This window comes from Halichondria panicea, chromosome 8 (assembly GCF_963675165.1).
Source record: "Halichondria panicea chromosome 8, odHalPani1.1, whole genome shotgun sequence".
NCBI lineage: Eukaryota > Metazoa > Porifera > Demospongiae > Suberitida > Halichondriidae > Halichondria > Halichondria panicea.
Genome location: NC_087384.1, coordinates 1,223,838 through 1,244,684, shown reverse-complemented (window position 1 = coordinate 1,244,684; position 20,847 = coordinate 1,223,838). Strand labels below are relative to the sequence as shown.

Genomic DNA, 20,847 nt, shown 5'->3' with positions numbered 1-20,847 from the left:
GGCCATGATACTAGTATCTTTGCTTCTGAGTAAAATTGGCGAAAATAAAATTTGAAGATCCCCTTAAACTAGGGCTGAGTCTGCAAGAGAACTCTGGTGAAATACAATTAGTGACCTTAATCATAACAACATTAAATCTGGCAAATGTAAGAGAACTAGATCTATAAATGCCTAGTAGATGTGTTTTACATATTGACTCGTATATATAGCGGCTACATCATCATACATTTCATTTTATCATTCTTGCACAGTTTTGTGGTGTTCAGACAATGTCAACCATATGATGGTGGGAATATCCACGGACGAACAGGAAAAGTTGACGACTAAGACACTATTCCGATACGACTCAAAAATCAGTCACATGGACTACTACATCACAGGGTATACCTATAGCTAGAATCTTTGTGTGTATGGACTTTGGAGCATTGGTGGTATATTCTTGTTATAATTATATTAGTTGTGTTATATTATAGCGACTCAATGAATCGTTACTAACAGTAACTCTATCTTTTAAATTCAGGATTTCTGCCCAAATCCTGGAGGTTGTGAACCACTGCCAATAAAATTACAACTAGCATTAGACTATTTTTCTTGGATTGGAGCTTCATTGTCTATCATTGGATTGATTCTTACTCTAATGACATTGCTTGGATTTAAGTAAGCAAAGTTAAATTTCATGCATATTGACATTACTGTCCTCACGAGCAGGAAACTGCGTCAGAGAGATGCTTCCAAGTATCACATCCAGTTGTGTCTTGCAATGTTGCTATCACTCATTTTCTTTCTTATTGGAATTGAGGCAAAAATATATACAGGCACCTGTGTTGCAGTAGCAGGACTAGTACAGTACTTCATCCTGGTTTCATTCATGTGGATGGGTGCTGTTGCATTGCTGATGTTCCAGAAGTTGGTTATTGTGTTTGTGAATATCACAACTAGGTTTATTGTGATCATCTCCTTAATTTGTTGGGGTAAGTTTATTTGCAGCTATATATAATTTTGAATTGAGTGTAAACTGCATAATCAGCAGTAATTCAGCACTTGGCTTCCCTTTGTACGTTGCATATTCGTGAATGTTGCTCTATCTACGGTACCTGCATACCATATAATTATACATGTAGCGGGGAAATGTTCACGAATTCAATGTGTGCATGGGTACACCAATGGTATAACAAAATTAATGTGGGCGCCATGCCACAACAATTCAATTTTTCACCTGCTATATATACGGTATTCTCCCTATCAGGTGTTCCTGCATTACTGGTTATCCCTCTGACAGCAGCAAGCGGAGACCTGATGATTACGGTGACTAACGACATGGATAATTGTACAAAGCAACCTACTGAAAACAAAACTATTAGATCGTAAGTCTACTGTGAATGCTGCATTAGTAAGTAAGTGTGTAGAAATGTTAATACCTATAGCTGGTTACTTTCGAGGATTGACCCAGAAACACAAAAATTTAATGCCTCGAAAATTGGTTTACATCCGGTATTGAAACGTCTATACTGTAGGGGTGTGGTCATTTGAACCTCTATCCTCGAACATAAAATCCTCGAAATGAGCAATCTGCAAAAATTTAGTGCCTCGAAAATAACCCGCTATACAGTATTTGTGTATTGTATAATTTGTAGGACGTTGTATTTCTCGTGAGGACCCAAATTTCAATGACCTTAGCTTGTCCTCCATAAATATAGTGCTTTACAATTTGGGCAGTTTCCAAGTATATCTCAATTGTCTATCTCTTTGCACACAGTTGCTTTACTAGTGACCCAGGGATATTGTACGGAACACTTCTCGGTCCCATAATTGTGGTGATTCTTTTCAATTTCGTCATATTTTTCTGCATACTTGTGGTTCTTTCCAAGCATACAAAGAAGAAGTATAAACGAGCTGTAAACCCTCGAAGATTGGTAATGAAATTCGTAATCAACATCTTTGGCATTGTGTCCTTGTATGGTTTCACCTGGCTCTCTGCGTTTTTGGTAGCCACACAGGAAAGAACAGCAAACTATACCTTTCAGGTAATCTTCACCGTACTAAACTCTCTCCAGGGGTTTTTCTTGTTCATCTTCTTCTGTGTTATTAGTAAAGATTCAAGAGATGCTTGGAAAGGAATCATTTGTCGAGGAAGACCAAGAAGTAAGCCGACTAACAAGCAAAGTAGTAGTGGTCATACTGGTCAAACTGGTCAAACAGCAAGTACTCTCGCTAGACGCCGCCATGATAGTACTATGTCATATTCTACTTCCACAATGGGAAGAAGATACACTGGAGCAGACTCCAGCATGAAGGGGACATTAGAGAGGAGGCCCAGTACCAGTATACTAGGCACAAGCTCAGTTGTGAGTACCCTCAACAAAAGAGACATACATTTGAGTAGCATGCCTCATGACATTGCTGAAGAGCCTAAACTGAATAATGAATACATAATCGCAAACGAAAATACTGAAATTGAAACTGAATGCTACATAACCGGCCCTACTACAAGTCCCATTATACCCATGGATGCTGAGGAAGGTGGTGCTTCTGTTATCGAGAACGTGGAAGCATTGATTAATGATCAAGATTGTCGTGGGAGAGAAAGCGGTGAATACATACAAACTGATGGAGAGCTAAATGCTGAGGAAGGTGGTGCTTCTGTTATCGAGAACGTGGAAGCATTGATTACTGATCAAGATTGTCGTGGGAGAGAAAGCGGTGAACACATACAAACTGATGGAGAGCTAAATAGCAAATCCATTTGCTCACATTTAGACTTAACTTTACAGTAGCCCACATATTGATGGGTTAAACTTATGGTTATAGGTGTGAAGTGTGCATACTGACAGAATATGTAGAATCTATCTGGAGTGTGTTCAGTAAGCCATAGCCGATATAAATAACTATTTAGTCTTGCAAGTCAGCCGTTTATTTCAACTTCTGCGAGACTACAAAAATTAATAAACAATAACAAAACCAAAGTTTGCATTGCACATGTACAAAGCACTATATAACATGCATGGACCTAGGTGAAAGTTAAAATTCATGTGCTGACTTGGGGGGCTTTACTGCGGCCTGTAATCAAGGCTAATACCATTAGTAATGGGAGTACAGCTTGCTGTTGCTACTTTGATGATCATTGCCAATCAAGAATTCATTCGCAAAACATGCAAAATGCTTTGTTTAGCCGATCTGGAAGCCCATGCTAAGGAGGTGCTCGACAGAAATGCCTGGGGATACTATTCTTCAGGAGCAGATGCTGAACAAACACTCGAGGACAACCAAGAAGCATTCAGCAGGTGAAATTGCATACCGTACTTATTCGATTTTAGATGACTCCCTAAATTTATGATCCCTTCTGACCTCTCGCGACTGCTGCATTGATAATCATTTTTTTATGCCGCGTCGTAAATAGGTTAAACTATAGCCTCGATTCCAGGCTGTTAGAAATATTCGACAGCTTATATTAATCAAGAATAGTAGTATAAACCTCGACCTACCTCCAATTAAATGCGACCCTCTAAATATGCGACACCAGGGCTTCAACATAATTTTTCAACCTCCAAAAGAAACGACCTTGGTTCATAATTAAGTGTCGCCTCAAATCGAATAAGTACGGTACATTCGAATTTCCGGGGAATTCTTCAGAATGTGCCAAACTGACAGTTGGTTTTCCATGGTTCTGTAATTAGAACAAAGACGGTACTACCTATAATTATAGAGCTCTATTTTCTAGGTATCGTCTCCGTCCCAGAGTGCTAGTTGATGTGTCCAAATTCGACACCCGGGTGGAGCTATTTGGAGGATGGGCAGAGTTCCCGAGTTGGGAACTTGTATGACTCTCAGCTCGTGGTCTACTGCATCCATCGAAGAGGTTGCTCGGGCTACCGGAGACACTGGATTGAGATGGTTTCAACTGTATGTATACCGTGATAGAGCCCTCACAAAGTCTCTGGTTCAAAGAGCAGAAAAAGCCGGCTTAAAGCTCTTGTTCTTACAGTGGACACTCCTGTACGATGCTGAAAATCGATTCACCCTACCTCCCTATCTAAAACTAGCAAATTTCTCTGCTTTTCAGTCATCCAATCTCCAAACTGACAAGCAGGACTCTGGTTTACATTTGTATACTCAATCGTTGATTGACCCAACTCTGAGTTGGGAGACAGTGGATTGGTTGCGAGGGATCACTTCTTTACCGATCATGTTGAAGGGTATTGTGACCAGAGAAGATGCAGAGGAAGCACTCAGACACAATGTACAGGGGATAATAGTGTTCAATCATGGAGCTAGGCAGTTGGATGGTGTCCCTGCCACCGTGAGTGAGTGTGTACACGTCCATTGGTTAGTATGGTCCAATGCAGCTGAGTAATGGCATGTAGATGTACATGTACTGATACATAATAACTAGAGTTCATAATAAAAATGAGAGAATATGGACGAAGCCTCGGATCAGAAAGTAAATAACGTGATTTCCTGTCTGAACGTGTGATCAATTGATGAAAATTTGGCTGCTCCAGGCGTTCGGATTAGTTAATTAACCAGCAGGAAGTCACGTTACTTTCCAACTATATCTGATGCAGGGTAATGCTTCGTTCAATACTCTCTCTCTTTTATTATAGACTCTTGATAATAGAATAAGCCTCTACGTTATACAAACCTGTTTTTACAAGGTCAAAAATCTGTATTATTATACGTGTAATCAAATATACGTCACTGTGACCAGATTGATGCCCTTCCTGAGGTGGTGGAGGCTGTGGGGGGGAGGCTGGATGTCTTCCTGGACGGTGGTGTGAGACACGGCACTGATGTATTTAAAGCGCTGGCTATGGGAGCCAGAGCTGTGTTCATAGGTAGGCCCATCTTGTGGGGACTGGCCTATGACGGACAGGCTGGAGTGAAGAGAGTCCAGGAACTTCTCAAAGATGAGCTCCAGAGGACAATGAAACTAACAGGTGAACGCAAACATCTGAATTAGAACATTCGTGGAAACGCCCTGGATCAGGTGGCTTATATGGCACCGGATGTGGAAACGCCCTAATTTTTGTTATTTTCCCTAAGCTAACCCGAACCCCTCCCCCTTCAAAATTACATCCGGTGCTGTATATGCCACCTGACCCAACGCCCTAATTTGTATACCTTTGCTAACCCGAACCCCTCTCTTCCCCAATTACATCTGGTGCCGTATATATGCCACTTGGTCCCAAACTTATCAAACTGAAATTCTAAATGCAATTTTCGTGCTAAACATCAGTTGATATGCCTAGTGTGTACCTCACCATGGAAAAGTAGAACCCATACATTATTATTTATTATTTATTGATGATCTGGTTACCCAGCTTGCTTCCCATTGTAGACATGGTGAAAGATGAGTACACTTTTGGAAGGGGTAAGGAATGTGACTATTGCTTTGAGACCCACGGTAAGTCAAACTCTCACTACCAACAGTTGAGCAAGACACACTTCAGGATCTATAGGGTATTAAGGAATTCAACATTGTAACCTCTATAATTCAATGCACGTCTGTTCTCCTTTGTAGGAGAAGAGAAAATAATCCTTCTAAGTATATCGTTTTTGTGGAAGATAAAAGGTAAAAACATTTCTTGCCCGTATACCTTTGTGCATTATTTCGTTTTGCAGCACTAATGGGACGTTTCTAAAAGGAGAAAAAATTGGTAAAAGATAGAATTGACCTTACATTATAATAATAATTATTATTATTGTCTTGTAGGCAAGAATAAGAAGCAAGTGGTGAACAGTGATGATGAACTTGCTCTAGCACTAAAGAAGAATAAAGGTATATATACTGTATTTTTATGTGCTATATGATTTTTTTTACATATTCCTGTGATTGTGCCTCGGTGCGCATGCGCAAGCAAGGTATACGGTTGTGTCAATTTGTGTGTGTGTGTGTGTGTGTGTAGTCAGGCTGCTACAGCTGCTCAAGGATCAATGAAGTGGCAAGTAAGAGTTTCTATAGGCTTCTAGTCATGTTCTCTCGGATTTTAATTCGTGGATTTGCAAAATAAAGCTTTGTTCTCGAGTTATGCCTAGTTTTGCTTACTTGGAATGCCATTGCAGCCTTTTCAGAAGAGTACGTAGCCAAACTTATTTACCGAGTGTTGCTACTCTACTTAGTAGTTAGCTCTGCACTAGAACGCTGACTATTGGTAGCTGCAAGAGTGAGAAGAGAGCTGCAAGGCTCTGCTGATGGCAGCCATTAATTTTACACTTGAACTTTTGGCATCGATCGTTTTTAACAACAATCATGGTCGATCATTACCCACTCTTAGAATTTGCATGCAGCAAAATTGATATAGTAGCTTTATGTTATGTAGCTTTGGCATCTCCACCGAGGCATCAGCACCAGCGGTGCTTTCATTATTATTGTTTTTGTTATTCGCTTTTTTATTACTAATTTATATTTTAACCCCCATAGCCCCTCCCCTCATCAAGGATGCTCCAAACTCCAACCAATCTGTCCTCAAAGACGGCACAATATCATTCACCTGTGTAGCCTCTGGAGTCCCCCTCCCGACCATCTCGTGGTACAAAGATGGCTCTCCTCTGATAACAGACCTCGAGGGACACTTGGAAATAATCCAGACAAGTGTGGAGGGTTTCAGTGATTTCGATAATACAGTCGAGAGTGTGCTAACCATACATAGTGTGGGGGTGGGTGACGCTGGTTACTATGGTTGCAAGGGAGGCAGCGCAGCCGGAGAGACAGAGTTGACCAATCAATACCACTTGATACTCGGCCCCATTCTCATGAACCCTGGTGGTGAGTATAGTGTACATAATTATCTTAAACTTTTTTCCTAAAACAAATTTTGTAAAAAAGGTCCCGGTCCATGTAGAAAACAATAATACAAGATATGATATGTATATAAAAACACTAGAGCTATCGTAGTTCCCATAGTGTACACAATCTTATCTTTTTGTTTTCATTATTTGTAGGTCTGGAGACGCCCGGAGCACTAGGTCATGGCTCCTACAGTGCAACAACCAAAGAGAGTAGATTTTTTTTTTTGGTACACATTTTTTACATTTTGTGGCATATCTTTTAAAGTAAAAGTGATATGATCTATTTGAGTGCAGGTACTTAAAGTTCAACTATTGGCGCTTCCATTGGACCACCACCTGTTACATCACATGACATCATCAGTATAAAATGGCTGTCTGAAGATGTGTACTTCCGAAAATATGTTAGGAATAGAAGTAGCTTATTTGTTTGAGTTAAGATCTGAAATTTGTTGTGTATGTACCTGAGTATATTGCTCATCTTTTGAGCTTCAACGGAAGTCTGGGCTACTAGTAAGTTCTGAGAAATACTGCATTTTGTTGTTTTTTGGTGGCAAATATGTTAGGAATACAACTTTCGATTTTATATTAGTTAAGGTCTGATTTTTGAGCAGCATGTACTACAATAGTGTACTTTTCATCTGCACTAACTTACAGGAGTTAGGCTAGCCTCTTCTTTGCTAGAGCGGCCCATCTTGTCAAAAACAGTGCTTTTTATGACTTTTGGGGTGATTTGCCTACGTATAAGGCTCAATTGCCACGCCTCTGTGACACAGAATGACCAATACCAACTGTGTATTTGCAGGTAGACATCACATGACCTTTGGATGTAGCAAATAACAACAAGATGATTTGTGATGTCACAAATCAATGAATATCATTCCATACGTCAGCAAAAGTAGCAAAACGGAGCAAAATCACCATTCTTGACAAGAAGGGCCGCTCTAGCAAAGAAGAGACTTGTCTAGCTCCTGTAAGTTAGTGCAAATGAATTTTACACTATTGTAGTACATCCTTCTCAAAAATCAGACCTTAACTAGCATAAAATCGAAAGTTGTATTCCTAACATATTTGCCACCAAAAAACAACAAAATGCAGTATTTCTCAGAACTTACTAGTAGCCCAGACTTCCGTTGAAGCTCAAAAGATGAGCAATATACTCAGGTGCATACACAACAAATTTCAGATCTTAACTCAAACAAATAAGCTACTTCTATTCCTAACATATTTTCGGAGGTACACATCTTTAGACAGCCATTTCATAGTGATGATGTCATATGATGTAACAGGTGGTGGTCCAATGGAAGCGCCAATAGTTGAACTTTCAGTACCTGCACTCAAATAGATCATATCACCTTTACTTCAGAAGATATGCCACAAAATGTGAAAAATAATAATATAAAAAAAAATCTACTCTCTTTGGTTGTTGCACTGTATGTGGGGGGGATCGTGGGAGCCCTCTGCTTCCTGGCAATAATGGTCGTCTACATTGTCATCAAGTAAGTCTCCTCAAGAAACAGATCTGAGAGAGTATACCGTAGAGCAGGTAATTTTCGTGGGGCAAAATATTCATGGTTTTCGTGGTTTAACACTGGACCACGAATATTTTACTCACGAATGAAGCGACCTTGCCTACCTTTACCTGCAGTGCAAGCAGCAACCACAAAAATAAAAACCACGAATATTTTGACCCCCGAAAATTACCCGCTATACGGTAGTATGAGCAAACAAAAGTGTTTGTTTATACTTTGTGTAAACTATGCATTTTCATTATGTGTGATTTATACTAAATGATTTGGACTTAAAAGTATTCTGTAATATCATTGATAGGCTTTCATTGTAGTTTGTATTTTGTGTAAACTATGCATTTTCATTATAACTGTTTGCACCTGTGCGTGTGCGTGTGTATATACATGTAACCACTTTATGCTAACACTGAAAATTGTACTTGAAAGCAATCTGTAAAAACATACATACCATCATTTTGATAGGCCTCTTATAGAGCTACGCTTATTATTATTTGACCAAATAGCGTATAACCGACTCCCCCCCCCTCCCCAGACCTCTCAGAGAAGAGCCCTTCACTCCGGCACTGACCAACGCTTGTGTCTCCGTGATAGCCCTCAACCTTGCTTACGTTATCTCTCACAATACTACCCGCACTGGAACTGGATGCATCTTCTTTGCTGCTCTGTTTCACTACCTATTTCTGGTGGCCATGTTGGCTCTTACCAACCTGGTCGTGTTTAAGGCTATCACAGTTACAGGCAAAAGGAGATTGTTCGCACATGTGATTGCCTTCTGTTTGAATTGGGGTGAGTAAATTGTGGAAAATTAATATTTTTTTTCTTCTATAGGTCATTTGCCCTATATGTTATATGGTTGATAGGCCTGAACCGGTGCATAGTTGGCGTATTTTACTGAGTCTTTGTTACTACTGTAGTACATAGACTCTGTTAATGATCGATGCATGATGCTTGTGTTTGCAGGTATCCCACTGCTGGTGGTGGCCGTCTCCATCGGCCCAGACATCACTAACTACACACCAAATGATACTACCCACTTGTAAGTTTTAATTTCACTGAACTAGTATTTCACTTACAATTATTTGACTGCAAATTGTGAGCTTAGAGCATATATAGAAATCTTATTTCTACGTATGCCCAATCACTCCCCCCCCCCCCCACACACACACACAGTTGTGGCCCAACACAATGGCCGTACTGGCTCGGTGAGCTCCTTCCCCTGGGACTCCTCCACCTCCTCACATGATGTGTATTTCTTGTCACCTCTCTACTCAACAGGACCAAGAACGGACTTACAGAATGGGCGTGGCACTTTACTTCCACTGGTTCCACCCTCTTCCTGTTTGACATTACATGGTCCGTTGGTTTGCCCTCCACACAGCACACAGATACAGCCTTACATAGTGTGTTCCTCGTATCCTCGATTCTCTTCGGACTCGTTTCTCTCATTTTTTACTGCCTTGCTTATCGTAAAGCTCGACTTGCAATTATAAAGATTTTCAAACTGTCTCCATCAAGTACTGTATCAGTTAAGTCGGCCGTACCTGCAGAACAATTGGAGGCCATGTTCCAGGATAGGGCATTAAGTGTGAGCGGTATTGAGGCCGGAAAATTGGTTCAACTCTCACAAACTGAGGTACCTTCTCGAGAAAAGATCACTTCATTCGCTGATTCTATAGCTAAAGAAGATTTCGACCTTTCACTGTCGCAAGAGGAAAATGGTGACGTTTTTCCAAATGGAGCTGAAACAGAATGCATTGGTCAATCTGAAGATCCCATCACTTCATTTTGCGAACCTCCCCTTGAAGAAAATAAATTGGACCTAGCAGTTGCAGAGCCAACAGTTTCAGAGCCATCAGTTGCAGAGCCATCAACTAATGGCCACAAAATACAACCTGCTGAGCCTAGATATATGACAACAATACACGAACCTACCCAACCTCGATACGTGGCAGCAAATCACGTGGATTGTAACCAAGACGATGATGTGTTTGCAACTGATGAAGACGTTTGTGTTCAAGAGAAGGTGCCTCTGTCTCGAGCTCTTGTGTTGTCGACCTCCTCCTCGGAGGGTGGGTATCGAACAAATGGAGGATACCGCCCCCTCAGACAAGGGAGCGTCACTGGACCACAGATTGTGCGCTTTGCTCTAGTCTAAACTGAAACTGAAAACTGTATTATACTTTATTGTCCATCAGTGTGTGTTGTATGAGTGCATGAACTCTAGTCTCGCCTGTCATACCTCAAGCAAAATGTGGGGGAGGGGCTGGTTGAGTGCACACACACAGCTAGCTTATACTGAAACCTGAACACATGAACTTCCGGAGTCAAACTCTATATAATGTACCAAAAATAGATCTAGATTTTTGTCCATGCATGCTTTTACGTTCTGTTGCAATTTAATGAAGAGATCGGCTGAGATGAAGATTCTCCTTGTAGCCTGTCTAGTTGCAGTGTGCAGTGCTGCCCCTCCTGTTCCAAACATACCTCAGACTTTCTGTGGATCTGGGGAGAATCAGATTTTTTACAATGGCTCTGCGGACATTAAAAGCAAATGTAAGTAAAATATAAAATGATTATTAGATTTATGTGTTTTGCATGGACCTTGAGTGAATTTATAGCAGCTACATCATCATAACATTTATTCTTGCACAGTGCTGTAATGATTTAGTCAGTGCATGAAGTCTAGTATCACTGGCCATACTATCAAAACAGATGTGGGATCGATCGAGGGGCTGGTTGAGGTTTTCATAAGTAGCCTGGGCACAAGTGTCAACCACTAGTAGTTGACACATGTGCCCAGGGCTACTTTTATAAAGTGAAAGCATAAAAATGAAGCCATAATTGACCACAGAACTCCGGAGTCAAACTACTAAAATAAAAACTACATAAATAGACTTCTACTTCATTCTCAATTTATAAATCAGCTAAGACTGAAGATGAAGATTCTCCTTGTAGCCTGTCTAGTTGCAGTGTGCAGTGCTGCCCCTCCTGTTCCAAACATACCTCAGGTTTTCTGTGGATCTGGGGAGTATTTTATCCGTTCTGAGGGCACTCAGTTTGGCAAATGTAAAACAAGATATTCTATAATACCTAGTAGATCTATTCTAGCAGCATGTGTTTTACATAGACTCTTGAGTGAAATAGCGGTCAGCTTTACATCATCACTACTATTTCATTCCATCGTAAATCAGTCATTTCATTCTTTCACAGTTTTGATGTGTTTTGACTATGTCAACCAGATGGAGGTTGGAATAAACATGAACGAGCAGGTAAACTTGACGACTGAGTCACTACTCCGATATGACCCGAAAACCAGTCACATCATAACCTACATCATCACAGGGTATGCTATAGTTCGAATTTCTGTATCACTACATGTATGCATCCAGTGATCCTAAATTTCTGTAATTGCTATTACTACGAGTGCATGCATGTGATTCATATGCAGGCCCGAACAATGTACTTCTCAGATTACGAATATCACCAAACTGCCTTCATTATTTGACTGGATTAAGTCAGCAACGTACGAGGGACAGAAGAAAATCAAAGAAATGAGTTACGACATATGGGGACAGACTGTGAGTGAATTTGCCCTAGCTAATTTCTTGTTAATTAACTAAACTACTTTATCAAGTGGCAAATTTATATTCCATGCCTCATGCAGGTTGCTGGTGTGCGTTTGGAGCTGGCTGTAGCCCCTGGCACTCCTAATGTGCCTGCCTACTACACCATGGACTACACCATGCAGGTCACTGGTGAGCGTTTTGAGCTGGCTGTAGCTCCTGGCATCCCTAACGTACCTGGCTACTACAACGGCAAAGAAACCGACTCTCTAACTATAGAGTACAATTTCATGAGTTTCAATGCTACTATCTCCGATCCTAAAGTGTTCGATGTCCCCTCTGTGTGCAAGAAACCATGAACACACTAGTTGAACAATGCATGCAATGATATTATACTGTCCTTTAACTGTAAATTGGCTGTTAGATTGTCTGAAGAGAATTATTCATTGCAAATCCATGATTGTTTATGCTAATTAGAAAATGTGTTCCATGCTATTTGGTGGTTTTCCCAGCCACATTGTATAGACTGAAGTATAACCTCGCTTGCGCATGCGCACTGAGGCATTATGTCACCACAAAACTTCCGGAGTCAAACTCCACACTTTTTATACTGAACAGGTCAGCTAATTTATAAGATGAAGCTTCTCCTTGTAGCCTGTCTAGTTGCAGTGTGCAGTGCTATCCCTCCTGTTCCAAACATACCTCAGGTTTTCTGTGGATCTGGGGAATATAGATATAATCATAACAACATTATTAAAAAATCTGGCAAATGTAAGAGAACTAGACCTATAAATGCCTCGTATGTGTTTTACATATGGACTCTTGAGTGAATGTATAGCGGCTAGCTACATCATCATACATTTCATTTCATTTCATCATCATAAAATTCTTCTTGCACAGTTTTGATGTGTTCAGATGATATCAACCATATGATGGTGGGAATATCCACGGACGAACAGGAAAAGTTAACGACTGAGACACTATTCTGATACGACTCAAAAATCAGTCACATGGACTACTACATCACAGGGTATGTCTATAGCTCGAATCTTTGTGTGTATCCATCCATGCAGTGATCCTGAACTGATTTCTGTAATCGCATGTATTACCGTAGACGCATGCACAATCATAGATAGAGTAGAAGAGGGATTGGAAACGGAAGTACCCTCGAACTACCATCCGTGTATTTCCGCGGTTTTAATCGAGGCTTACTTTTAGCTAACGCGAGGGCTAACATGAATAATTCATGAGAATTATTTTTCTGTCTGTAAAAGTCCACGAACAGTTCTGCTGCTAACCATCAACTACTCGAGGCCATTTGGGACACAGCACACTACTTAGTTACACAGCCTTAGCAGTGGCGGATCCAGGAAAAATGAAAGGGGGGGTTCCAAACTACGAGCGCGCAGCACGAAATTTTTTGAGGTTACACCCACTTCCAGTCACACATGACTACCCATACTCAGCCAGGGGAAGTCCCATAATAGACTTACGTAGAGCTAGCTAGCTAGCTGGTTTGGTGTAGTAAAGCCACAATAGCTTAGTCTGAAAGGGGGATCCGTGGCACCCTGGGATCTCCCCCTGGATCCGCCACTGCTTATAGCTATATCATATAGGTACTATAGGAGTACTATAAGCATGAAGAGGTGCTCTGTGTACCTCTAGCTACTTCACGACAATCGAGATTATATTTTCTTTGTTTCCAAATGATACCTACCATCAGGGGGCATGTTATTTAGTAATGCATGGGGGTAGCTCTGAGATGTATATGATACCTACCATCAGGGGGCATGTTATTCAGTAATGCATAGGGGTAGCTCTGAGATATATATGCAATGGGCACAATAAGTTTCCCGGGCTTTTGCGGTAGTTGTGAAGAACATACAAGGATGGTCCCAGAGCTACTACGTATAGACTTTGTTGTAAAACATCACGTGAATCACTAGCTTCCATTTTCAATCCCTCTTCTACTCTATCTATGGCGCGCGATTAAGTGTGGAGTCCCCTATAATCCCCAGCAGGGGCGTTAAAGGGAGGGTGACACGAAAAAATCAACTTTTTTATTTTTGCATAAATGTGTTCTATTTGGGACCCAGATGCATGATATAAAGATTGAAATATTTTAATTAATTATTGATGAAGTTACAGAAGGTTTAGTGAGGCAGATTTAGCATCCTGTCTAACATACTTCCTGTTGTGGTTGAATGTGGGCGCGACTACTACGTGATGTCATAGAAGGAACAGTTATTGTAGCAACTATGAGTTCAAGCAGTGATGACAGTGGTAGTTCTGGTGTTCTAAGCCTGTCTTCTGTTGAAATGATGTGTCAGAAGTTTCAGAACATGGAAGTAATCAAGAAACAATTGAGCCCTACAGGTTTGAGCCTGAAGAGAGTGACACACCATGTACCATTAGACACAGAACCAGGAGGAGAAGAAGATGATGATGATGACTCTGAAGGTGAAGAGAGACTCCTCAACAGACATTGGTATGCATGTGCTTCATACAAAAATGCACATAAACAAGCATGTAATCTATTCAGGTGTCATGGAGCGTGGAAACTGTGTTATAATGCCAACGGGAAGAGAGTGTGTATGTTGCTGTGAAGTGGAAAGTGTCGTCGAGAAGAAGGAAGAAAATCACACTGATATAAGTTGCATAACTGACCATGAAGGATTCACACCGGTGTGCCTCGATGTGTGGGTACTTCAAACAGCATACTCTAACTACAGATATCATTACGGTGATCCTGAAGAGAAGCACATCCATGAGTATAAAGTGTTACTGAATTATAAGCCATGTATTTAATTCGTAGGCGTTACCGGTTCATTGCTTATCGGCAACTTGTTGGTTGGTGTTGGGGATGGCTTTGGTCGGAAAATGAGGGTAGTACTATCAAGCTGCGCTGTAAACCAAATCAGGACAAGTTTCCCTTCTGCTAACTATGCTGGATTTAAATATCCACAAGTGTCAAATTCAACAATATAAATATAAACTGTCATACGAACATGAAAAATGATAGCAAATGTATACTTTAATGGTCAGGGGTGATGAATCTGCTTTGGTGCTGAGCAATGGCAATTGATTTTTCTGGTTTTACAAAATCGCTACTTATAATAGGCTGGTAGGTATCAGTGAAGATCCAGTAGAGCTTTTACCCTTAGCGCTTGTTTTTGGCAATACTTGAGTACGCACATTTCTTTGGCTAACTTGAACACAGGCTTGCACTGATACATGGTTGTATTTAGGACTAGGTTCATCATCTGGTTCGACTTCAGCAGAAGCCAGTTGGAAGGTGTGAGGGTCGAGCAATAATTTGATTGACAATCTGTACTGGTTAAGCTTACAAAATGCAAAAATTGACAGCACCTTTATCTCATGCCGTTGCCTTTTCTCTACAACTCCTCTTCTTCCGATGCCACTCCCTTTGCTCTTCTCTTATGACCAATTTCGTGATCTGTTTGGGGTGATTGATGAAATATTGTTGGGACATTTTCAGGTTTCAGCGCCTTCTTTTCTTCAGGCCAAGTAAGAGCTGAGTTAATTTCAAAGCTGTCATCAGTAAAATGTTCACTACAAAACGAAGGAGTGATCAGTGGCCTTCCATACACTGGGCTCTTTTCATTGAACTTGCTTTTCTCACTTTTTTTTAATCCAGCATCCTTGGGAAACTTAAACAAGCTTACTTTATCACTAGGAGTGTTTGAGCACCCAGCAGTTACAATCTGTTGACCATAATAGCTACAGTTGAGTTGCATGTATTCCTTCTATGACATCACGTAGTAGCCGCGCCCACATTCAACCACAACAGGAAGTATGTTAGACAGGATGCTAATCTGCCTCACTAAACCTTCTGTAACTTCATCAATAATTAATTAAAATATTTCAATCTTTATAACATGCATCTGGGTCCCAAATAGAACACATTAATGTAAAAATAAAAAAGCTGATTTTTTCGTGTCACCCTCCCTTTAACTAGACATTTTATGGGAAGTAGGCAACATGCAAAATGGAAACCACACCCAACTAATTATCACATAGAGGCGCATGCAAATGGAAGTAACTGCTATTTACCTCTCTCTTCTTCATCAACAAGACAGCTAGTGATAGAGCTCATTTTCTGCTCATTATGCCTCGAGGCGTAGCCGCACGAGGGATACGGTAAAGCTGACTGTGTGTGTCTGTCTGTCTGTTTGTGTGTCTGTTCCAGCTGTAACTGCTCAATGATTGCAATGCAACGAAAACTAACAGCTTCTATAGGCTTCTAACCACGTTCTCTTGGATTTTGATTCGTGGATTAGCAAACTAAAGCTTCTTTCTCGAGTTATGGCTAGTTTGACTCATATTGAAGGCTGTTGCAGTCTTTTCAGTGTAGCATTATTTGTTCATACAAAGTTTCTATTCAACTTATGAGTTACTAAAGCGCTAGCTTTTTATTGGCTACAAGAGTCAGAAAAGAGCTGCTAAAGACCTCTTGCAGACACACCCCTTATTCTAATGCGCATGCGCACTCATCCACAATCCTGGCAGAGAATCAACTTTCTGTTTCTTTAGGTCCTGGTAAGCTACAAAACACTACAAGGGTACCATATACATGTATATTAAAATTAGCAGAAGTGATTATATCTATAGGTTGTGTAAAATTAATTATAGAAAAAAGCTTATTCTCCCTACTATAACACTCTAATACTTTTTGAGCGAAAGCATAGCATGGCGAGAGGCATTAGCACAGCGCAGCTTGCAACACTCGTTCTACTATAAGTTGGCTAGTTATCCAGAAGTTAGCTAGCCAGAGCTATTAAAACCTGCTGAGGTGATCGAGTCACATGACACTTGAAGTTCATACTGAGTACAGGAGGCAAGGGCATCCTCTGTCTCATAGCTAGTTACACCCATGCACAGGAACAATATTAGCGCTATAATTGAAGAGCGCCTAACAAGTTGGTGTGCATCATTTGTAAAATACGTTAAGCACAGAACTTGTGCCCTTTTGCATACAGCTGTTGAGCTTACCTTCGCTTTTGACAGTATTGTTAGAGGACACAATAATTATATAGTTTGGAGACCTATAGCTGCTGAAGGATAGATACTAGACTGCTATAGCTGATTGCTAATCAAAAAGATCGACATGGAGCTGTACCTAAGCTTAACACTCGTGAGTGGTGCTTAATTTTATTATCATGCAACGAATAACTGAAACGCTCGCTATGGTAGCTTATTACAAGTTAGTGTGTGTTTCATATATGCAGGCATGAGGGTGAGGGTGATGAACACTGTGACTCTCAGAGCCATAATGTCACCTATAAACTGCATCCATTCTTCGAATGGGTTAAGTCAGCAACATACGGGGGGCAGAAGAAAATCAAAGAAATGAATTATGACATATGGAAAAGTGTGAGTAGATTGCCCATTTATCAAGTGGCAAATTTATATCCCTTTCTTTGTGCAGGACGCTGAAGGGAATTTGGAGCTGGCTGTAGCCCCAGGCAATCCTAATGTGCCTGTCTACTTCATCATACAGGAAGACCTCTCCCACCCTATGGAACTCCATTTCATGAGCTTCAATGCTACTATCTCTGACCCTAAAGTGTTCGATGTCCCCTCTGTGTGCAAGAAACCATGAACACATTAGCTGAACCATGCTACAAGTATTCTTACTGTCACATTGCTGGTACCACAAAACTTCCGGAGTCAAACTCCGCACATGTACCTATACAGCACATGTACATGTACTTGCTTGTTCTGCTGCAAAGCTAATTATAAGATGAAGATTCTCCTTGTAGCCTGTCTAGTTGCAGTGTGCAGTGCTACCCCTCCTGTTTCAAACATACCTCAGACTTTCTGTGGATCTGGGGAAGGTGGTTTTAACAACATTAAATCTGGCAAATGTAAGAGAACTAGATCTATAAATGCCTAGTAGATGTGTTTTACATATGGACTCTTGAGTGAATGTATAGCGGCAGGCTACATCATCACACATTTCATTTAAAATTATTCTTGCACAGTTTTGATGTGTTTAGACAATGTCAACCATATGATGGTGGGAATATCCACGGACGAACAGGGAAAGTTAACGTCTGAGACACTATTCCGATACGACTCTAAAATCAGTCACATGGACTACTACATCACAGGGTATGTCTATAGCTCGAATCTTTGTGTGTATATGCATCCATGCAGGGATCCTAAACTGATTTCTGTAATCGCATGATTGTATTACCATAGACACATGCACGATCATAGATAGAGTAAAAGAGGGATTGGGCCCTCTAACATGAATAATTCATGAGCTGTCTGTAAAAGTCCACGAACAGTTCTGATGCTAAACATCAACTACTTGAGGCCATTTGGGACACAGCACACTACTTAGTTACACAGCCTTAGCTATATCAAGGGCGTATACATGTAGAGAAGAGGGCATGCAACTCACTATGTACCCTACGTACTCATCCGACTTCGTATCAGACACCGGATATGCTAAAAATAGAATCCAGTATACGAATGTGAACAAGTGGGTGGTGTTATTTACGGAGTTATAATTATGGGCATGCTAGCTAGCTAACAGTGCAGTATTATTTTACCATGACCAGTCCTAGTCCAGCCAGGTCCAAGACAACTCCTTCGAGCGGGAAGTTAAGTGCTGGGCGCATTGTTAAGAAGTGACCAGAGACTCAGGAAGACAGGTTTATTGTACCTAGGTTTCATCTTCTTGGAGTTGCAACTGTTGGATGGTTTGCCTTTGCCTTTGACACTGCTAGTACGAGCCATACTGCTGCTGAGAACTAGTTTTACTATGCTGCAATCGAGCTAGCTAACACAGATATAAAAAAGACTTTTGATTTACCTTGTGCGGTCAAAGGTTACGCGTGGGCGTTTTTGTGGGTAGTTCTAAATCAATACGAAGTCGGATGATTCTGAGAATAGGGCGAGTTGCATGCCCTCTTCTCTGTATACGCCCTTGGCTATATCATATAGGATACTATAGGAGTACTATATAAGCATGAAAAGGTGCTCTGTGTACCTCAAGCTACTTCACGACAATCGAGATTATATTTTCTTTGTTTCCAAATGATATACCTACCATCAGGGGGCATGTTATTCAGTAATGGGGGTAGCTCTGAGATGTATATAATACCTACCATCATGCAGGGGGGCATGTTATTCAGTAATGCATGGGGGTAGCTCTGATATGTATATGATACCTACCATCAGGGGGCATGTTATTCAGTAATGGGGTAGCTCTGAGATGTATATGACACCTACCATCAGGGGGCATGTTATTCAGTAATGCATGGGGGTAGCTCTGAGATGTATATGCAATGAAGTTTCCTGAGCTTGTGCGGTATAGTTGTGAAGAGATACAAGGATGGTCCCAGAGCTACTACGTATAGACTTGGTTGTAAAACATTACGTGAATCACTTCCGTTTCCAATCCCTCTTCTACTCTATCTATGGCGCGCAATTAAGTGGAGTCCCCTATAATCCCCCAGCAGGGGCGTAACTAGAAATTTTATGGGAAGGAGGCAACATGCAAAATGGAAACCACATTATCGCATAGAAGTGCATGCAAATGGAAGTAACTGCTATTTACCTCTCTATTCTTCATCAACAAGACAGCTAGTGATAGAGCTCATTTTCTGCTCATTCTACTATAATTATACCTAGTTGGCTAGTTATTCAGAAGCTAGCTAGCTATGCAGAGCTATTAAAAGCTACTGAGGTGATCGAGTCACATGACACTTCACTGTAAAAACAAATTGGTTGAAATAACCCATTTTTGGTTGCCTGAATTGCAAAATTGCAATTCAGGCAACCAAAAATGGGTTATTTCAACCCATTTGTTTTTACAGTGTTGAAGTTCATATACTGAATACAGGAGGCAAGGGGATCCTCTGTCTCATTGCTAGTTACGCCGCCTGCACAGGAACAATATTAGCGCTATAATTGAAGAGCGCCTAACAAGTTGGTGTGCATCATTTGTAAAACACGTTAAACGCAGAACTTGTGCCCTTTTGCATGCAGCTGTTGAGCTTATACCTTTGCTTTTGACAGCATTGTTAGAGGACACAATAATTATATAGTTTGGAGACCTAGCTGCTGAAGGATAGATACTAGACTGCTATAGTTAATTGCTAAACAAAAAGTAAGAGATCAATAGAGCTGCATGTAGCTATAAGCTTAACACTCGTGAGTGGCGCTTAATTATTATCAACGAATAGCGTCTACAGTAGCTAGTCTTGTGATACAGTACCGTGAGTTATCTCCCTCCCACGTTACTAATGAGAACCGGCTGGTACTATCACGAGCCTATACGGTAGCTTATTATAAGCTATATAGTGTATGTGTTTCATATGCAGGCAGGAGGGTGAGGGTGATGAACACTGTGATTCTCAGAGCCATAATGTCACCTTTAAACTGCATCCATTCTTCGAATGGGTTAAGTCAGCAACATACGGGGGGCAGAAGAAAATCAAAGAAATGAATTATGACATATGGAAAAGTGTGAGTAGATTGCCCTAAATACTATTTATCAAGTGGCAAATGTATATCCCTTTGTTTGTGCAGGACGCTAACGGAAATTTGGAGCTGGCTGTAGCCCCAGGCAATCCTAATGTGCCTGTCTACTTCACCGTACAGGAAGACATCTCCCACTCTATGGAATTCCATTTCATGAGCTTCAATGCTACTATCTCCGACCCTAAAGTGTTCGATGTCCCCTCTGTGTGCAAGGAATTTTAAACACATTAGCTGAACCATGCAATGATCTTACTGTCCTTTAACTGTAATTGTTGCAGAATTATTCATTGCAGATGTGGTGGAGGGGCTGGTTTGAGGTTATATTCACGGCATCATATGATACCTTTTACCTCTATTTAAGTTTATATCACACTAGCTAGCAATAAGTGTTTAATGTGTGCATGCACAAGGATGATGCAATAATACATACCGTATAGCTATTTTCGATTGATAAA

General features: G+C 40.8%; 3 protein-coding genes across 5 annotated transcripts in view; all 3 read left to right on the top strand.

Annotated features, from left to right (window-relative positions):
• LOC135339652 (serine/threonine-protein phosphatase 6 regulatory ankyrin repeat subunit B-like) overlaps nt 1–20,847 on the top strand; it is a gene marked incomplete in the record, with an annotated part of 1,209,744 nt that overhangs the window by 1,070,584 nt on the left and 118,313 nt on the right.
• On the top strand, nt 252–20,686 carry LOC135339803 (uncharacterized). Of its 3 annotated transcripts, XM_064536076.1 has the most exons (7): nt 12,461–12,646; nt 12,776–12,905; nt 17,125–17,269; nt 17,325–17,763; nt 17,881–18,010; nt 20,233–20,377; nt 20,441–20,686. In XM_064536076.1, the coding sequence occupies exons 4-7, from the start codon at nt 17,580–17,582 to the stop codon at nt 20,612–20,614; spliced, it is 633 nt and encodes a 210-aa protein (XP_064392146.1). In that variant the 5' UTR covers nt 12,461–12,646; nt 12,776–12,905; nt 17,125–17,269; nt 17,325–17,579; the 3' UTR covers nt 20,615–20,686. The 3 variants fall into 3 exon arrangements, with proteins under 3 accessions (XP_064392148.1, XP_064392146.1, XP_064392147.1); XM_064536078.1 differs by lacking the exons at nt 12,461–12,646; nt 12,776–12,905 and adding an exon at nt 252–381; XM_064536077.1 differs by lacking the exons at nt 12,461–12,646; nt 12,776–12,905 and having other exon boundaries at nt 14,684–17,269.
• LOC135339695 (adhesion G-protein coupled receptor G2-like) lies at nt 458–3,021 on the top strand. Its single transcript, XM_064535934.1, has 4 exons — nt 458–657; nt 709–971; nt 1,247–1,364; nt 1,757–3,021. Exons 1-4 carry the CDS (start codon nt 638–640, stop codon nt 2,772–2,774), a joined length of 1,419 nt encoding a protein of 472 aa, XP_064392004.1. The 5' UTR covers nt 458–637; the 3' UTR covers nt 2,775–3,021.